This window comes from Bicyclus anynana, chromosome 18 (genome assembly GCF_947172395.1).
Source record: "Bicyclus anynana chromosome 18, ilBicAnyn1.1, whole genome shotgun sequence".
NCBI lineage: Eukaryota > Metazoa > Arthropoda > Insecta > Lepidoptera > Nymphalidae > Bicyclus > Bicyclus anynana.
The window spans coordinates 7,775,486-7,794,756 of record NC_069100.1 but is presented as its reverse complement, the minus strand read 5'-3'; the positions used below and the strand labels follow the sequence as shown (position 1 = coordinate 7,794,756).

Sequence of the window (19,271 nt, the reverse complement as noted above, 5' to 3'; positions counted from 1 at the left end):
AGCATGGTCAACAAGTGAACTTGCTAAGTTGTATTATTTCAAATCACAGCAAGGGAACATGTAAGGAATAACAGCAGGTTTTACAAAATTTTGCGCAAGGGTCCAGAAAAAGAATAAAGGATTTTTCTCGAGGCTTTTCTCGTAAATGCTTAATTGATTGAATAAATAATTTTAAGTTGAAATAAATTGATTTAAAACATTAACACCAACGAAACTGTAGACATAGTGAGTCTATTTTAACCGTTAGACGCTGACGTTTGTAGCGCCTCGAGCGTTTAGTTTCCTGGCCCTCGGGTTATAATATTATGTAGAGCAATGCGAATTTGCTTCTTGCATACCGTATCGTGGCTCTCGGTTTATAATATTATGATTTCAACGCTCAACGCTGACGCTCGTAGAGCAAAGCGAATTCGCTTCTAGCGTCACGTTTCGTGGCCCTTGGGTTAATCTGATAATAATACTTCAGACGTAGCTGGAACAATTCCCTCTACACGGTTAGAATGATTTGAGAAAACTCAGAGTGTATTCTCGCGCGACCCACATACACGTAGTTTGCAGAAGTTTTCTTATGATTTTTTAATGCTGTAAATGCAGTATCATTCCACTTGATGGAGCGGCACCTGTATTCGCTATCAGTCTGTTTCAGAAAATGAAACTAGTTTGAAATTCAATGTCACTTGACAGAAGATTTTTCGCTAGGAAATTTTTCTATTCTATTCTTTAAAGTTTGTTTTTATTTTATTTTTTTTTATTCTTCACAAGTTAGCCCTTGACTACAATCTCACCTGATAGTAAGTGATGATGCAGTCTACGGTGGAAGCGGACTAACTTGTTAGGAGGAGGATGAAAATCCACACCCCCTTCGGTTTCTACACGGCATCGTACCGGAACGCTAAATCGCTTGGCGGCACGTCTTTGCCGGTAGGGTGGTAACTATGGTGCTAAATCTGACGTTTTAGCTAACATCTAACAATGGAATTCATAGACGTTGTAGGATCATCCCCAGGGGATCATTCAGCCGCTGAGTGTCGAATTTAACCTCTATTTGTTAGAGAATTTGACACTCAGCGGGTGAATGATCACCTGGGGGTGCATACCCCTACAACGTCTATGAATTCCACTGTAGGAATGCCCTTCCGGCGTCTGTGTTTGCTATCACGTACGATTTGTGCACCTTCAAGGCAAGAGTGAATAGGCAACTTCTTGGCAAGCGCGCTTTAACTTAAACCTCATCAATGCTTACCATCAGGCATGATTGTAGTCAAGCGCAAGCAACATGAAGAAAAAAAAATACATACTTGTTCCCTATATTTTGTCATTGACTCCAGGCTGCTACTTTATATTTGTATTTAAGCAGGACTCTAACCTTGAACTTCATGTTAATTGATTATGAAACACGGCTTAAATTCACGTGATATTAGGTCGGAGTATGCCCGACTAGTTTCGAACCCATTCGGAGACCTTAGTCATGAGCTGGTTCTTGCATCGCGGCACGATCCAAACTGATGATTAGCCGTGTTTCATAATCAATTAATATGAATAACACTCACGATAGTTTAAATTCTAAATTGAACTTCATGATCGGTAGCCGAATAAGTTAACCACTGGACCGAAGAGGTAGAACGAAGAAACACGTAAAAAGGGGATCGGAACGCGTAATGATGCGAATCGACCAAGTTGGCATTCATTCAAGCAACAGGTCCCTCTGATTGTTGTTTTTTGCGTTTATAAATCGACGGCTCTGAATCGGCGCAGGGATTGGTGGGAGTCGAATAAAGTGTTTAGGCTTATTTGACACTCCGCTGCGTTACTTGTAACTTTAAATCTATACAAACAAAACAAAGCTGTTATTTTGTTTTAAATACGCTGATCTTTGGAAATACCTTTGAAATTATATAAATTATTAATATTTTAACTAGCGGACGCTCCCACTTCGTCCGCGTAAAACTCGATGTAAACTTTCAACTACCCTACCCCTACCCCTTTTTCTATTTTTTTATTTTTTTTCTGTCATATGAACCTTCTCCTGACAATAACAAACACATCAAAAAAAATAGTGAAATCGGTCCAGACATTCTCGCGTGATGGCGTGACCAAGGGATATATGGATTCATTTTTATATTATAGTAATAGATTTATAGAATCTTCAAAAATTCCGGAGGACGAAAGTTTTAAAATAATTAAAAAAAAAAACAATTCTTTCGAAATCAGTCTTTGGCCTCAAAACAACAACATTTTTGTTTAAGGCACCTAGTATGTCCCAAAAATGGATTGCGGCCACGACCGGATTTTTTGCATTTCGCATTCAGTCTCACCAATGGATACAAAACAAATCGCCTGTGACGACGCAACGCTTTAAGCTTAAGACTCATCTATCGGCACGCATACATAGCGCCTACGTATCGCCTCGAGGCATTCAGTATTCTTTGTATGTACTTCAACGCACACTATAACGGATACGCAATGGAAAAGGAAGCTACGGCGCTACGTACGTAGCCGTTCCGTGTCCGCTCCGATAGATGAGTTTGCGCTTTAATATTGCATGTCATTTACATTTAACGGAAGATAGCGCAGCATCGACGCTGCGACGTCGCAACGTAACGCAACGCACTGATGGAGCATCGCTTTAATAGCGAAGGAGCTAATATACGTACAGTAGAACCCGTTTAATACGATTTCGCAGTGACCCAACTAAATACGCGTATTGAATTACTATGAGTGGGAGATAGTGAAAAATATAACGACTAATGTCCTACACATACATAATAATAAAAATTGGTGTATTTGGTGTAAAGACTACCTACCTAATTATGCTACTTAAAGTAATCACTGAATCTGGTATGGCAAAAAGATGTTGATGCATTAGCAATTACGAAATTTTCAATTAAATTTTGCAGTGCGTCTTCAAAATTTTCACTTTAAAATCGCATCATGTCAAGGGTCGTTTGCTGTCTGGATCTTTCAGTTCTTTAAGATATCATGTATTAGCCTTATCCTGCAACCTTGTATAAGGACCTTTATGCTGTCCTCATCTGTCTGTTGGAATTACACCCGTGTGACATGTAGGCGTATTAAACGGTATGACGAATCGTATTAAGCGTTGGGAAATGTATGAAAACGTGTCTCATGTTGTAGGGACTGGCGTAAAATGACGTATTATGCGAGAAATCTCCGAGATATATGACGGCCTCCGTGGCGCAGTGGTATGCGCGGTGGATTTACAAGACGGAGGACCTGGGTTCGATCCCCGGCTGGGCAGATTTTCTTAATTTGTCCAGGTCTGGTTGGTGGGAGGCTTCGGCCGTGGCTAGTTACCACCCTACCGGCAAAGACGTACCGCCAAGCGATTTAGCGTTCCGGTACGATGTCGTGTAGAAACCGAAAGGGGTGTGGATTTTCATCCTCCTCCTAACAAGTTAGCCCGATTCCATCTTAGACTGCATCATCACTTACCAGTCAAGGGCTAACTTGTAAGGAATATAAAAAAATCGTTTTAAGCGTGATCGTCTTAACCGTGTTCTACTGTATAACGAAGAGTATATCTCACCACAGTGATGGGGTAGGCCGGGTTGATGATGGTGTAGAGCAGGATGTGGTTGGGGCGCGCGGGCAGCTCGCGCTTGCGCCGCGGCTCGCCCGACATGTAATTGTTTCCATTACTCTGTAACAAACACACAAACTAATTTAATAATTTTAAAATGGTAACTTCTTATGGAAAGGTAAACTGACTCGTAACGTACACATAGTAGAGTATTTCAGCTACGAGATTAAAACATTGATATTGTCGCAAAATTCATCACCATATATCAGCTGAAGCCAAGGTATAGGAAAGGGGATGTGGAGCTTAGATCCACCACGCTCCTCCAATGCGGTTTGGCGTGTGGGGGTAACACACACGTATACGTGATATATGTAAATGTAAAATACTACTTGTGCATTTCGTAATAATTATGACGAAGTCGTCATCCTGTAGTTGTAGGCTTCAGTCAATTAAAGTGTTTATGAGTGGAGCCTACGTTTTATTGATTACCCATAACCGCTACCCGGGACACGACATACCTTGCATACTACCATATACTAAAGGCGATAATGTTTCTTTTGGGACCACTATCAGATGTAAATGATGGGAATGACCAGAACCGACGACCTAAGGAGCTATTCTTGGATCTTCCCAACTCCGGGATAAAATTTGAACTGAATTTTTTTAAGAATAAAGAAAATCACTGTAAAAGTAGGTAATATTTACTAACAATATCGAATGTGTGTGAAATTTGTGTGTTCCTGAACTAATGAAAAGCTATAAATAACCTGATTATTTAAATCAAGTATTACTAATATTTACAGTAAAATAATAATTTAATCATATTGGCCAACTAAGCAATTTGGTTTTACAACAGGTGGGTACTACGTTAAACGTTATAACTTATAACGATGCAAACATGTAACATATTCCAGTAGCTTGGGCGAGTCTCGTGTGACTATAATTTCACCGACAATTATACCTTTCACACTAAAACACAGCGAATACGAAATAATTAAATTATACATAACATTTCTGGAAAATTAAACAAATCAACAAACTCAAAAAAATATACTCCAAAATATTTATTGATCAAAGACATCCTATTAAAGTTGAATGTATGAATGTTTGTTTGGATGTTTGTTACTCTTTAAACCCGCAACTACAAAACCGATGTGGCTGAAATTTAGAATGGACATAGAGTTTACTATGGATTAACACATAGGCTATTTTTCATCCCGGAAAAATCCATGGTTCCCGAGGGATTTGTGAAAAACAAAATTTCACGCGATCGAAGTCCGCTATATTCTTTTAACATAAAAAATATGTAAAAAGTGTAAACAGCAGTTTGCAAGCAAGCTAATCAGTTTTTCCCAAACCACACCGTTTCACCCGTGAATCACGATGAAACATTTTTAAACCAAAATTAACGATAAAATAAAAAAGAAGACAAGTCCATCACGCACAGAATTAGCACGAGCCAATCACACATACTGGTATTGTGTACACAAATAAATAAAATGACGTCTATTTACGGATCCGTCACTCTCGCTTTACGTGACTCATGAAAAGAGCGTGCGCACACGCGCGATACGGGAGGACGTCGTTCTGAATCAAATTCAAAATTCAAATTTCAATCAGGCTTAATTTACAAGCACTTTTGAAAACTCAAGTTATGTCATAATTTAAATAAATCTCATGGTAGTAATAATAGTCGAAAACTTAAAATTAAAGTACGAGGGTTCCAAACGTGCCTTGGTCCGAGAAGAGCCCACAACAAACTCAGCCAAGGTTTTTCTTTTTTTGTTTACCACTATTTTACAAACATACTTATCTAGAACTAAGCACACAATCGTATAGTGCAGTTTTATCATCTATAATCTATATAATCCTTAACACTATAATAAGACTTTCCTATAAACTTGCGTTTAATTAAGACTTTGAACTTTTTAAGAGACATGCTGGTAGTTTCATGTGGTAGTTTATTATAAAAACGTATGCAATTTACCTTATAAGAGTTGCTAACCTAGTGTGGTGTGCAGCAATTTTATTTTTTATTTCTAACATTAATATCATTACAATCACACTTTCTTTCAAAGTTACTTACGTTTTTATGAACATACACTAAATACACTCAAATATATACTGACAATGTATCGGGATTCAAAACCGCTTATGTCAAATGTAATCGGTATATCTACCTACCTATTTTATTTAGTTTAAAGCGAATAGGCTTTGAAACTACTGGACGAGTTTTCCTTTTTTTTACCAATGGAAAGCTTTATCATCAGCACAGACCCCCGTTGTTTTTTTTATCCCCGTATTCTCACGGGTACAGGAACTACGTGGGTCAAATAGCATAGGGCACTAGTATCACATAATAAAAAAAATACTGACTGACATATCAACTACCCGTAACTAGTTAAGCTAGTTAGTAAAATAGTAAAAAATATTTAGACAACAGTTATATTTTGTGACACAAACTGACTAAAACAAAATTTAAATAGAAATTTTAACTTTAAATGGATGGCATGGGTAAAATTTGCATGAAAGTTTTAAGAGACGTCGTTTATCATACCTATTACTAAAACGAGTAATATCCATTTTCGATAAAACGTATTTTTTTGCTAAAAAAATTTACTTGACGGTTTTGAATGTCGTACGTGAGTATTAAAAAACGCGTATAATGCATGCGCTGGGCGTATACGCGTGTTTAATGATGATTTATTTGACGGGCGACAACTTGAAAGATTTATTTTTCATGACAGATTACGACGTCTTAAAAAGCACCACCCCCACACGGCACACTTTTAGGTGGTAATGTTTTTAAGGTGTTATATTCGATGGGATTTTCACAATCGATGTGAAAGGAAGTTTTGCAAACTGTATGATCGTATTGGATAGAAGCAGGCGTTACTTTGCGGAAGTTCATCATGATTATATAATGATTTATTTATTTTGCTATCCTCCGCGAAAAGTCGACGAACCCATGCGACAACGTCACCCAGGTCCGACAAAATACGTACCTACGTACGTTTCACCCCGAAACCGGAGCATCCTCAGGAGATGTTGATTCTACAACGTGCAATTGCAAAGTCAACTCAGTTTGACTCTACAAAATCTTCTTATACTAGGAAAACTATGCTTAACGATATATTTTTATAGGTTATACTCATTCTTGTAATATTTTTGGAATTCAGGAGTCATGCGTATAGTAAAATAAGATGATGACTACTCCTTAGAGCCAACGACAACATATGGGATTAACAGCCGTCAGGTGTTTGACGCAAGTTTTACAGTATTCATAATAATCGATGTGCAATGAACAAGTTCTATGAATTGTTAGCGGTATCTTTACGAGTATCGGATTATAAAAAATGTTCAAGAACATTTATAACCGAAACCAACAAAAAAATATTTTGAGGTCGTTATTAAGGTTGACTACTGTTCTTGGCGACCGCGTCCTGCGACCGCGACCGGGTCGCACGACCCACTGCTTAGTATGACTTTATATGGAACACTAAACAAAGGCGGTCGCGCGACGCAGTCTCGGGCTTTGTTTATATAAATTCATACTAAGCAGTGGGTCGTGCGACCCGGTCGCGGTCGCCAAGAACGGAAGTCAACCTTAAGGTTGACTTCCGTTCTTGGCGATACAGGTTCTTGGCGAACAGAAGATTATATTAATATAATCTTCTGTTATGAAGATTATATTAATATAGTCTTCTGTTTATACCTAAGAAGCCAGCATAATAATACGGAGTAAAATAGTAACTAATAGAGGCAACCCATAATTACAGAATATTCTGCAAGACACACATGGCCCAAGTCTCCCCTAAGTAGAGGCTAGTGCCAAGTCAGAGTCGTTAAAAATAACACCACTGACGAGGGATCCAAGTTACCACTGCTAATATCAGTAAATACTCGTAAATCTCGGCATTTTGTAGAATTCAAGTAACATACGAAGACGTATGGGCTTCGCATAAATACTTCACTTTGCACACCAAAGTCACGCCATGAATCAAAACACGCCGGCAGCGAAGGCAATTAAACGTCAGTGTGTCACTTGCCTATAAATCAGAATGCAATGCGCAGAGCACTCGATACGCAGAGATATTTAATTGACAAGTGTACGGCCGAAGTTTTTAGTAGCCTCTACACATTAGCGTTTCACCAACCGAGCTTCTCGATCACCTGTAGACAATTAAACGTCAGTGTGTCACTTGCCTATAAATCAGAATTCAATGCGCAGAGCAGTCGATGCGCAGCGATGTTTAATTGACAAAATAATGTACGGTCGAAGTCTATAGTAGCCTGTACACACTAGCGTTTCACTAACGGAGCTTGTCGAAAACCTGAAGACACCTACAGCCAAGCAATAGAATACATCCCGCGTGATCGCGGTGCAGTGGACAATGGCCCTGCTACCTGCATCCGAGGCCGTGGGTTCGATGTGTGTGATGTGTCATCATCATCATCATTTCAGCCGATGGACGTCCACAGCCGGCGATATCTTAGTAGCCATAACACAGGCTATATATACATTTACTTTGGGGCTAAGTAGTTGTGTGTGAATTGTGTAAGTATACTTAAAAAAAATAGAATAGTGCTGCAGTCTGAATATAAAAGTTCCGGAGTCAAACGTTGTGGTGTTTACGTAGGAAACACGTAATTAAATGAAATTTTAAAATTTTCACGACATCTTATTAGCAGTTGTTATTTTCACTAAATTGAAAATAAAACATTAACAGTGATATTACTTTGAAAGCAGTTGACTATACTACAGGTTCGGAAGGCATGGCATAAAATTATTCTGAGTGCTTCTTAACTACTATAAATTTAGCTGAATGATTACCATAAGAAAGTAAATAATATTTGTAATACTGTCGGATTATTATCAGCTGATTTACCTCATCCTAAATGTCAGTATTGCCAAACGAATCGGACGATAACGGTCTTATCCGGCTTTAAAGAAATCCGTTGTCCGTCATCAAAGCCGCCAAATAGAGAAATGTCTGCTGAATTTCTCGAAATTCTAAACAAATTAATCATAAACATTTAATTACAGGCTGCCTGGATCACACGACCCAGGCGATCAAAGAACATTTCTCAGAATTGGGCGTATGCTTGAACTCGTGAATCTAAACTCAAATACATATTATTTACACGTACAACTTCCAATAAAATAAATAAAAAGGTTTGTTACCAAGCGACCGAAAAATATTTTGTATTTTTTTGGTTTGAGGTATTCTTTCTTATTTTGTATTTTTTCTCTATCTATCAACATCATTGATTTATATTGTAGCTACATACTCATATACCTACACACCATTGTGACAAAAGCCCTGGCCTTCGCACACACAAGTTTATAACAAACAAACTGGTAATCACACGAGAGGTCGTCTAATTTATTGTTATATTATTCAATGTACAGACAAGGTTTGCATTCTTTCGATAAGCATAACCTCAGATGCGAATGGCGTCAGCAACAAAGCTTTATAAATCAATCTATCAATTAAACGTCGAAGTGTCGCCGGCCTATAAATCAGCATGCAGTGCACAGAGCACTCGAGGCGCAGAGAAACATAATTGACAAGTGAAATGGTCACAGCACGGCGTGACACACGTGTCGTATCTCGTGTCACGTCGATATTGACATATGGTGTGTATGTTATATAGTAAACTGAAATGTTTGTAGAACTAAATTATAAAGATGGATTAATTAAATTAATAATCAGTTCATGCTTATCTCGAAAAGTTCAAGGAGTTTTGGTCTTCAGACTCTGGAACAAAATATTTATTCATGACCGTACCGCTCAAACTTTGTGTGTGATATTCATGGCGAATCAGGCATAATTATGAACGTAGCGAACCATGGTGGTGGGAGGTTTTCCTTCCAAGCCATCTTCCAGACTTCGAGGCATCCGATAGCAAATACGTCCCAACTAAATTGACAGCCAAGGTGACCACTAGATTTTAAATATCTTTATATGACAAAATCGGTTCTAAGGTTGTAAATTAAAAAAATATAAATTTAAGTAATTACTTGTGAGTACGTTTGAAGTAACCTCTTCATTCTTACTTAGAGGATTCTCAAATAGTACGTAGCAGAAAACTGCATAACGCCGAGAAAAAGCTTTCCACGTGAAATGTTGTTCAGCTGAAGAGTTCTCTCTAAAAATCTGGCCATTCAAGATTATTTTTTCGCGAACTTTCAGTGCAATGTCTAATTCCCCTGACCTACTAACCCTCTTGACACGTAACATTAAAATCATAATAGGGGAGGTCAAAAAAGTGCTCCAGGCAATAGCTCGAATAATCTAACACATTAAAAATGCAACAGGTTCTCAACTATTCACATAATAATATAACAGTTTAACAAAAGATTGGAAAACTGTTATAAATATTTGTTTATTAAATTGCATTTCGTGTTAGTTAAAATGTAAAACTGTTGCACCTTTGGAACAAGTACAATACTTATAACAAATACGACAACAATTATAATTTTTCAACCTGTGTTTGTCAACGCCTCAATCATTATCTGACAGTAAGTGCATTGGAGCAAAATGGTGGGCAAAAGCTACAGACTCTACTACTACTCTCTCTTATTAGAGACAGGGGACATGTGCTTTGAAGTACGCCATCAAAAAGAAAATAGGTCAATGATGGAAATTATAGTGTTTTATTTTATTTTTCAGAATTTTAATAAATTACGTCAAATTAGATTAGTCTCTACGTGCTGCCTGCTCTATGCAAACAGCGCATCATTACTGTCATATCTAACTGTCAAACAAGAGCGAGTATGCTAACTACGCGTGTTCTCGGAAAAGCCGTGAAAATTAGCTCTCTCTTTAATTAGCAGGGTTTAATTACTTTCCACGGCCCCTTGGGCTAACCCCATTGCCGTATAGACTACACATACTGGAGTCTTTGAGACACTGTTCTTTTATTTGGCGTGAACGTCGGCATTTAACTGCGCTGTCACTAATACCAATACATTTTTATTTCTTTTATTCGTACCATTATTTATTTAATAGTATTTTAAAATAATTTCAAACATTACACTTTTTTGTACATATGTAAAATAGTTTGTATCTAAGCAATAATAATGCACATAATTTTGTATCTTTAGTAGATTTAAACGGGGGAGGGGGGGAGGGGAGAACGGTAATAACATCTAAACCGGCCTAACTTTGAGCCTCACCTGCACGCGGTGCCCCCTGCTAGACAACGGACGAGGCCCTGGCGACCGACCAACGGCGGTATAACCGTACATACCTTACCGGACTTCTGGTAAGACTAAGCAAGCAGCGGCTTTGAGATTCAAATCATCTCAAAAATGTCTGGTGCAGAAGGCAACGGGAGTCCACTGCACTATTTTTCCTAGTCGTCAGTATGGAAAAGTCTCAGAAAAAGATGGCCCCGAGTTCCTGGCGTCCCTTGGATGGGACAGGGGTGCTAAGAATCCCCAGGAGGCAAACACAGCATCTCAAATTAGGTACGTGGAATGTAAGAAGCTTGAAGAGTCCAGAAAAAGTCTACGTGGAACGAAATGAAACGTCTGGAAATTGTTATCCTGGGAATTAGCGAAGTAAGATGAACAGGTCAAGAGAAACACAATATAGATGACGAATTTGTAATGTTTTACTCTGGTGACAAAGATTCATCTAATAAACATGGGGTGGGTGTCATCATAAATGAAAAACATGAATACCAACGTAAGTCTGTTACTGTTTACTGATAAATATAATTGCCAATATTAGATGGAAAATATTACTGCGTGTCGCTAGCCTATTACCGAGTGTACTACCTTGTCTCCGTGACAAACAGATTTAAATTAAGACTTAAAAACATATTCATCAAATATACAAATAATAAAAATATTTGGAAGGTAACGTCAAACACGTATCGCAAAGTGATCATTTACGTACAAAGGCAAAACGCCAACGGATAAGAAACCTCCACCGTACCTACTTTATTCATATTCAAAATCCGTCTAAAACCAAATTAGGACTGTAACTAAATTAGATTGGGGCCCGAATAACATTTTCCATTTTCTTGGCTGTCTTGTTTATTGGATTCAATTTATAGACTCTGAGCGGTTAAATTGTAATCAAAACTGCTTACAATTCATGGCCGCAAGGCACTTTAGATTTTTTAGATTTCTCCCAACTTTCATCTACAGGTAAATAAAGATAAAAAAAGTCCAGCAATAGTAAAATCAGTTATGAAAAAATATAAGGAACCTATTGAGAACTTTTTTCTCTTATATAATCAATTCGCTCACATTCCGCGTCAGCTTATGACTTGTTTATATTGTCTTGTAAGTCGTGTTGATGAATATTCATACGTTGTTTTTACTACATTTTGTTTAATGCAGTTCTGTTATGTTTATATTGGCGTTAAACTTAAGTCATGTAAGTTTAGCTAAAGGAATCTAGCTATAGCAGAATACATGTTTAACAATTCTTATTCTAATCACTTTGATTGTTCTTCTTATTCAATTTATTATTATATTTCAAAGTAAGCAATGGCAATGTTATTCAAGGTAATACGAGTGAGTACCAAATTAAAAAGCATCTGTATTGCTTTTATATTTATTTAATGACAAACTTATACTCATTAAATAAAAAAACAGCAGATCAGCTGTAAAGTGTGGAATGCCCATGCGACTATTTCCAGCCACCTACAGGCTAAATACCTTCAAGGCAAAGGTGAATAAGCACTTCCTAGTCAAAACCTAGTTAATCTATCTTAGGCCTCATTGTTACTTCCCATTAGACATAATTTGAATCCAACGCAACCTTAAACGAAAAAATCCTATATTCCAACTTCTGGGTTATAAACCAAATATTGATTGGTCACGATAATTACTCATCAATGATAAGTATTCTCGCTACGAAAGACTATTGACCCAACAAAAATGAAAATTTTTCCTTTACTTTTTTGTAAGCGTGACAAACAAACTGGCAGTAGATGTCACAGCGATAACAAGAAATCCGCTGTCTCTCATGACTTGCACCACATCGAGGGTTAGCCGTGATGATGAATATTCATAGGGCGTCTTATTACGATTGTCGGCTGATAGTGGATTGTTTGGGGCGATTAGAGCGGGGCACGGCCTGACTTTGATTCCTACCAACCTGTTTGATATTGAGCTAATAACAGAGTTACCGATAACTGTTTAATAATAATAGTTTTGCGTATTTCTGCGTAGTGATGACTTACTGAGAGTTGGTCGCTAACTATAGGCCTCATAAGAAGGCTCAAAGTCACTAAGCGGGCGATGGAGCGTGCTATGCTTGGAGTTTCTCTGCTTGATCAATTCAGAAATGAGGAGATCCGTAGAAGAACTAGAGTTACTTGGCTCAGCTCGTAATAATATATGTCTGTCCCGGTCATTATCATTAACATTGTACAGAGCATTATACATAGTACAGAGCATATTATTAGCATAGTACAGAGTGGTCGTTGCTTTAACAGTATCACCTGTATCCAGCAACTCCAATTGGAGCAGGTTGGTAAGCCTATAAAGTCCATATCCCCTCTCCTATAAGGCGGGAGGCCTGGCACTGTAGTGGGCCGTTAAAACAGGCCGGTAATGATGATATATTTAAACCAAGTACCTCCTCGACGAGCTTTCTCTCTAAGTTTTCTATATACTTAAGTCACACTCGATGTGCAATGTGTACCTACAAATTAAAAATGAAGCTAGATAGCTAAAGAATATTGCTAGTCATTTCACACCTTATTTTAATTATAATTAACTTGTTTTTAAATTAATGTAAATAAATTTAATTAATAAGCTTGGAAAAATTGGATAAAGTTCATATATGTTAAATAACATTTTATAAATAAACAATACTTAATTTAAAATAAATAAGTCATGAAACGACATGCGTTTTCTACCTTAATTTCTAATTTGTTTGTTGGTAAACAGTGCACAGCGAGTATGGCTTTAGTATAGGTAATAATCTCTAAAATCTAAAGTAAAGTATTAATAACTTAATCCCCAAAGTATCAACTAATCCCCACGACAGGGATTTCGAAGGTATGAATTAGAATAAATTAACTGTTACAACCACAATCTGGGGTATGAAACTTGTCTTAATGGATAAACAGATAACATAAACAGGTTTTATTGTTATAGTTGAATGTTCGCCGCTAAGGCAATTATCTGCCGGTGTTACACACTATACTAACTTCATAATTTACTGAATTTATTTCCAACGGAAAATTTATAGGTTTAGAACATTGTACAAGCATTTGCCCACCATTTTATTTACATAAAATATTTATAGATAGTTAAATTAGGTTCCTTAACCCGATCCTGTAGTCACAAGTTTAGGACTCTGCTCGGAGTTTTTCTCTCTACCACGCGATGGACCCGGCACCTGCACGGTGAATCCATGGAATGCTAAGATATTCGTCTCAATAAAATCTTACGAGTCCGTAAATAAAAATTACCAAAAATACAAAAAAGTATTCTTAAAATAGGTTTTTGTGATTACCTCTGAAAGTATTGAAACCATTTTGTGCAGTTTAATAAACATTTAATTTCTATTGCCTTTGGGTTTTGGACTTTCAGAAATATCATTAATTTATTATGAACTAGCCGACGCCCACTGTTTCTCACACGTAGTTCCCGTACCCGTGAGAATACGGGAGTAAAATATGCCTATAACACTCATAAATAACGCAGCTTTCTAGTGGTAAGATTTTTCAAAATCGGTTCTGTAGATCCAGAGATCCTATAATCTTTAACCTGATTATAATATTTATTTTTTATTCTTTACAAGTTATCTAAGATAGACGCGGGCTAACTAGTTAAGGTTACGGATTTCTACTCGACATCGTAGCGGAACGCTAAATCGCTTAGCGGTACGTCTTTGCTGATAGGGTTGTAGTTAGCCACAGCCGAAGCCTACCTCCAACCAGACCTGGACCAATTAAGGAAACCTCAATCGGCCCTTTGCGTTTCGGATTCGAAAGTAAAAAAATGTTAATTTTTCTATTTCAGAGAGAATAACAATACTTGTTACCATTAGGTAAAAGAATTTTAATTGTACCTATTCAAATGCCCCTAATTAATTATATACCGTACGCACGATATAATGGTAATTAAAATAAATTCCATTTAAGCACATACCTACCTCACACAAATAATAATTAATAAATTATTAATTACCGCTAAATATTATGCATAATGCGAAAGCGGCATCGCGTGATAATTTATTAAAATATGATATGCTAATTGTTATTGTGATTTTAATAATATTTCACCATTTAATTACCTACGTTATAATTAAAGTCTGGTGTGATTTTTCTCATTTAATACAGTACAATCTTGTACCTAAATCACTGGGACCATCTCTATTTTAAAATACCCTTATCGCTGACCTTTTAAGTGAGGGGTTGCCATTCTAGCACCTTGGGACCCCAACGTCCATCGGCTCTTTTAACTATGTGCTCCGCCTATTGCCACTTTAGCTTCGCGTCTCGTTGAGCTATGTCGGTGACTTTGATTCTTCAGCGGATCTCCTGATTTCTGATTCGATCACGCAGACAAGTTCTATTGCCCGCTGTGTGACTCTGACTTTGACCCTTCTGGTAAATAATTTAATGATGTCGATATCATGAGATTGTTCAAAACATGTTCTAATTTGAATATTTAGTATGCTCATCACACAAATATACAATGCAATAGGCACAGTTTTTTAAATTGTATATAAATTAAGAGTACCTATGCTAAAGGTAAAGCAATTTTTAAAAGTAACAGGGTATCTGCGATCATTGCTGTCGGAGCTACAGGGATATATAGGGTCAGATTTGCGGCGCTGCCACGGTTCCCTGAAAAACGCCCCATACAAAATGGTACAAATTAATGATGTCATAGGTACATAATGATCATTAGATTTGTAAGTACGCTCAAACAAAATTACTAATATCTTTGTTATTTGTGCGTTTATGTTTATAGTTCATTTATTTAAAAAATGTCACATTTAATGTAAGGAAGCTAAAACTGTATGAACATTCATCTAATTACGATAAAAGATTTTAATAGATTTAGCAAATATCCAGACAATTTTTGCTTTTTATGTATAAATTAGTTAACATTGATCTTATTTACCCGAATGTATCATAAAAATCAATATATTCAAACCTATTCATCATCCCTATTGTGGCAATCGCATCAGATGTATTTAAGCAAGGTCCACTATCCATTACACATATATGCAGTTTAAATAGATTTATGTTTTCCTTGGAAAAAACGCATTTTAACATTATTAACCGAGTGTTCACCTACTATGTATATCATTTCTCATAATAGAGCGATAACTCACTAAGGTACTCCACTGTAAGAGTCAACATGAACGCGATATTCATCCAAAATCAGCAAAAACTTCGTAAAAACCCACTCACCCTCCAAGATCGTACTGAAACGCAAACCTGTCATCAATAAATAATAAAGACTTTCATCCAGTTAACAATTTTTAGAGCTTATTTGAATCCAGCGCCCGGCTGGCACCTTACAGACGAGTTCCGCATTACAAACTAAACTCAATTTCAACTCTATCACGCAAGGCGCTAAGCACATATTCCCGTGAGCATAAAAGAATTACAGATGCAATCACTCGGGCGCACATTCAAATTTGCACTTTAACACGAACGATTTAAGTCACAGTATTGTTTATTGATATTGCTATTCGATATAATTTTTGTTACACACTCCAAGTGAGCCAATTTCCACTTTATTTTTATGGCAGCAAGGTTAAATGTTGCATATGCGAATAACATTATTCTTTCAGAGTTTCAGACTACACAGTGTAGTGGAGTCGCAAAAGTCTGAAAGTATTTTATGCGGCAATGCATGTAACTTGTGCGAGACGTATTTTATAATTTAAATTCCGACTTTAAAGTTCAACCCTAGTACAGTTTACGCAAACACATTGTGTATGTAAGCGTGGTCGCTTTCAACAGTGTTTAATAATGTCAAACTCAACAGAAACCCAAAGGAGTTTTTTTTTTTTATTTTACTTCATTTTATAATGAACTATGAAACTCTTTTATTTCAATACCTAGTTCTAACGATTACTTTGAAATAATACAAAACAAATACCAAGTTGACTGACTACAGTCTCACCTGATGGTATAAGTGATGATGCAATTTAAGGTGTAAGTGGGGTAACTTGTTAGAAGTAGGATAAATATCCACATCCATTTCGGTTTCTACACGACATCGCGCCGGAACGCTAATCTATCTAAATAATCCGACAGTGATAGAGATAGATCATCATTGCCTTTACCTTATGTGGGATAAGTTAAGTGGGGTCGGCAAAATGTGAATCTCGTCCAATCGCCTCTATTACTCGTCAACTCATCATTCACTTTATACACGTGTCCTCTTTCACACACTCCAACCATCTCTTGGTATTCCTCTCCTCTTGTGTCCTTCCACTTGCAATGTCAACATTATTCTGGTAATATCACTTTCAACTTTCCGCATTACATATCCTTCTCCATACCAAGTTACTTTTTACTCCTCAATTTTTCTGTCACTGACGCCACTTTAAGATTCGCCTTTATTACTCGTCAACTCATCATCCACTCCCTTTACACACATGTTCTCTTTCACACATTCAAACCATCTCTTGTGTCCTTCCACTTGCAATTTCAACATTCTTCCGGTAATATGACTCATCCCTCCGCATTACATATCCTTCTTCATACCAAGCTACTTTTTACTCCTCAATTGTTCTGTCACTGATGCCACTTTAAGATCCACCTTTATTACTCGTCAACTCATCATCCACTCCCTTTGCACATATGTCCTCTTTCACACACTATAATCATCTCTTCTTTGGCCTTTCTCTCCTCTTGTGTCCTTCCACTTGCAATTTAAACATTTACTTGGTAATAAAACACCCACATTACATGTCCTTCTCCATACCAAGCTAATCTTTTACTCCTCATTTTTTCTGTCATTTATTGTTTTTTTTTTGTAGTAAATAGTGATAAAGATACATACTTAAATTTTATTATTTTAATTCCGCCTTCCTGCATTTGAGCAGTGTGGTGGGTCCAAGTTTCCAAACCTCTTTCGTTTAAAGAGGCTTAATAAAATTTGTAATAAATGTAATGTTGACAATATATTTTAAAATACCGTAATTTTAATATTTAAAGTGAAGAATAAAAAAAAAGCGACCGGGTCTAAATTCCCGCGTTTATGTACGCCTGCTAATTGGGCCCGTGTTCGTGTTTTTTTTCCCGCCTTTTTATTGGAGCTAACGAAGTCGCCATTTTGGACGTTTGTGTAACCTTATCATAATAATAATTTTCATCGTGTTTTTCATCTGAGTACCTACTTACTTACATTTTTTTTTCATTTTCATGCGCTAATAATCTCGAGAGAGAAAAATCAAGTTTTAATACTAATTTTTAAATTATTAAATGGGGCTAAAAGTGAAACCTTTAGTTTTTTCAAGTAGGTACAACAATTAATAGTGGTGGTCCTTAGTGGAGCTGACATTAAACGAAAGGAGACACCATTTTTCATACATTACTGGGTGAATGACCCGTAAAGTTATCAAATTTGTGATTTATTATAAAATAAAAAATATTTAGTCATTTCTTTTTTTTCTACAACATGCTGGATCAAAAATGGTCGTTCTCTTTTATTTTTCGGTCGTCGTTTGGTCTGGCAACACACGTTATTTTGTGAGCAGTTTATGTTTTAAACTACCCAGTGTAATGTTTGGCATTTGTAATCGCATAGATAAGCGCAACACGACCACACAAATAAATACAGAAACATTTAAAAATAAACCCAACGAGTATAGTTTTTGAGTCTTATATTGCATACAACTGTGTTTAATTTTCGAAACCATAGATTCATGTTAATAACACCAGCAATCCATTTCCCGTACAAAATGTGTCCTTTATCGACGTAAACCAGAAAATAAAGATGTCCTGCGTTCACAAAGCAAAGTTAAACTTTAGCCACGTGCTTTTAATGTTAAACATTGACTAGCAGATGCTCGCGACTTCGTCCGCGTGGATAACCCATTGATTTTAACCTTCAGATAAAGTTTTCTTGCCAATGCCCTCTCTCTTTATAAGAATTAACCATTAAAAGAAGCCTATTACACTCCTCATGGGTCTGGCTAACTTACGACAAAAGTTATTTATAGTTGACGTGCAGTTTCCGAGATAAGTTCGTTTAAAGTTTAAACAAACAAATATATTATGTACGTACGAACTTTTTCACTTTATATTATTAGTATAGATCGAATGCGGCTGAACGGCTTTTGTAAGATTTCTTTATCCTTGAGTTAAATGAAAGAAGCTGAATCTTATAAACAAACAAAGTGTATGTTATTTACATATTTATTTTGAAGTTCATATTAGTATATTACGCGCGCATTGCATATTTTACACAAAAAAGTGATTAAGACATAGATTTATCACATACTAGCAGACGCCCGCGACTTCGTCCGCGTGGAAAAAAAATTTTACAAATCCCACGGTAACCATGGATTTTTCCGGGATGAATGTGTTAATCCAGAGTGAAATCTATTTCCATTCCAAATTTCAGTCAAATCGCTTCAGTAGCCGCAATGTAAAGTGGAACAAACATACACACACACACACACACAAACTTTCGCCTTTGTAATATTAGTGTGATAGAATGTGAGTAGTAGCAGGATTCGTAAGCCGTTTTATGTGCCCCGAAATGGGAGCCCTTAACGTA

At 36.8% G+C, this 19,271-nt stretch overlaps 1 protein-coding gene across 8 annotated transcripts in view; it reads right to left on the bottom strand.

The window, feature by feature from the left end:
* LOC112048265 (heterogeneous nuclear ribonucleoprotein L) overlaps positions 1-19,271 on the bottom strand; it is a 388,713-nt gene that overhangs the window by 260,533 nt on the left and 108,909 nt on the right. For all 8 annotated transcript variants that reach the window (XM_052886923.1, XM_052886916.1, XM_052886918.1 and 5 more), the window contains exon 2: positions 3,548-3,661. In XM_052886923.1, coding sequence (XP_052742883.1) covers positions 3,548-3,661 — 114 coding nt within the window. The remainder of the gene's footprint in view (positions 1-3,547; positions 3,662-19,271) is intronic.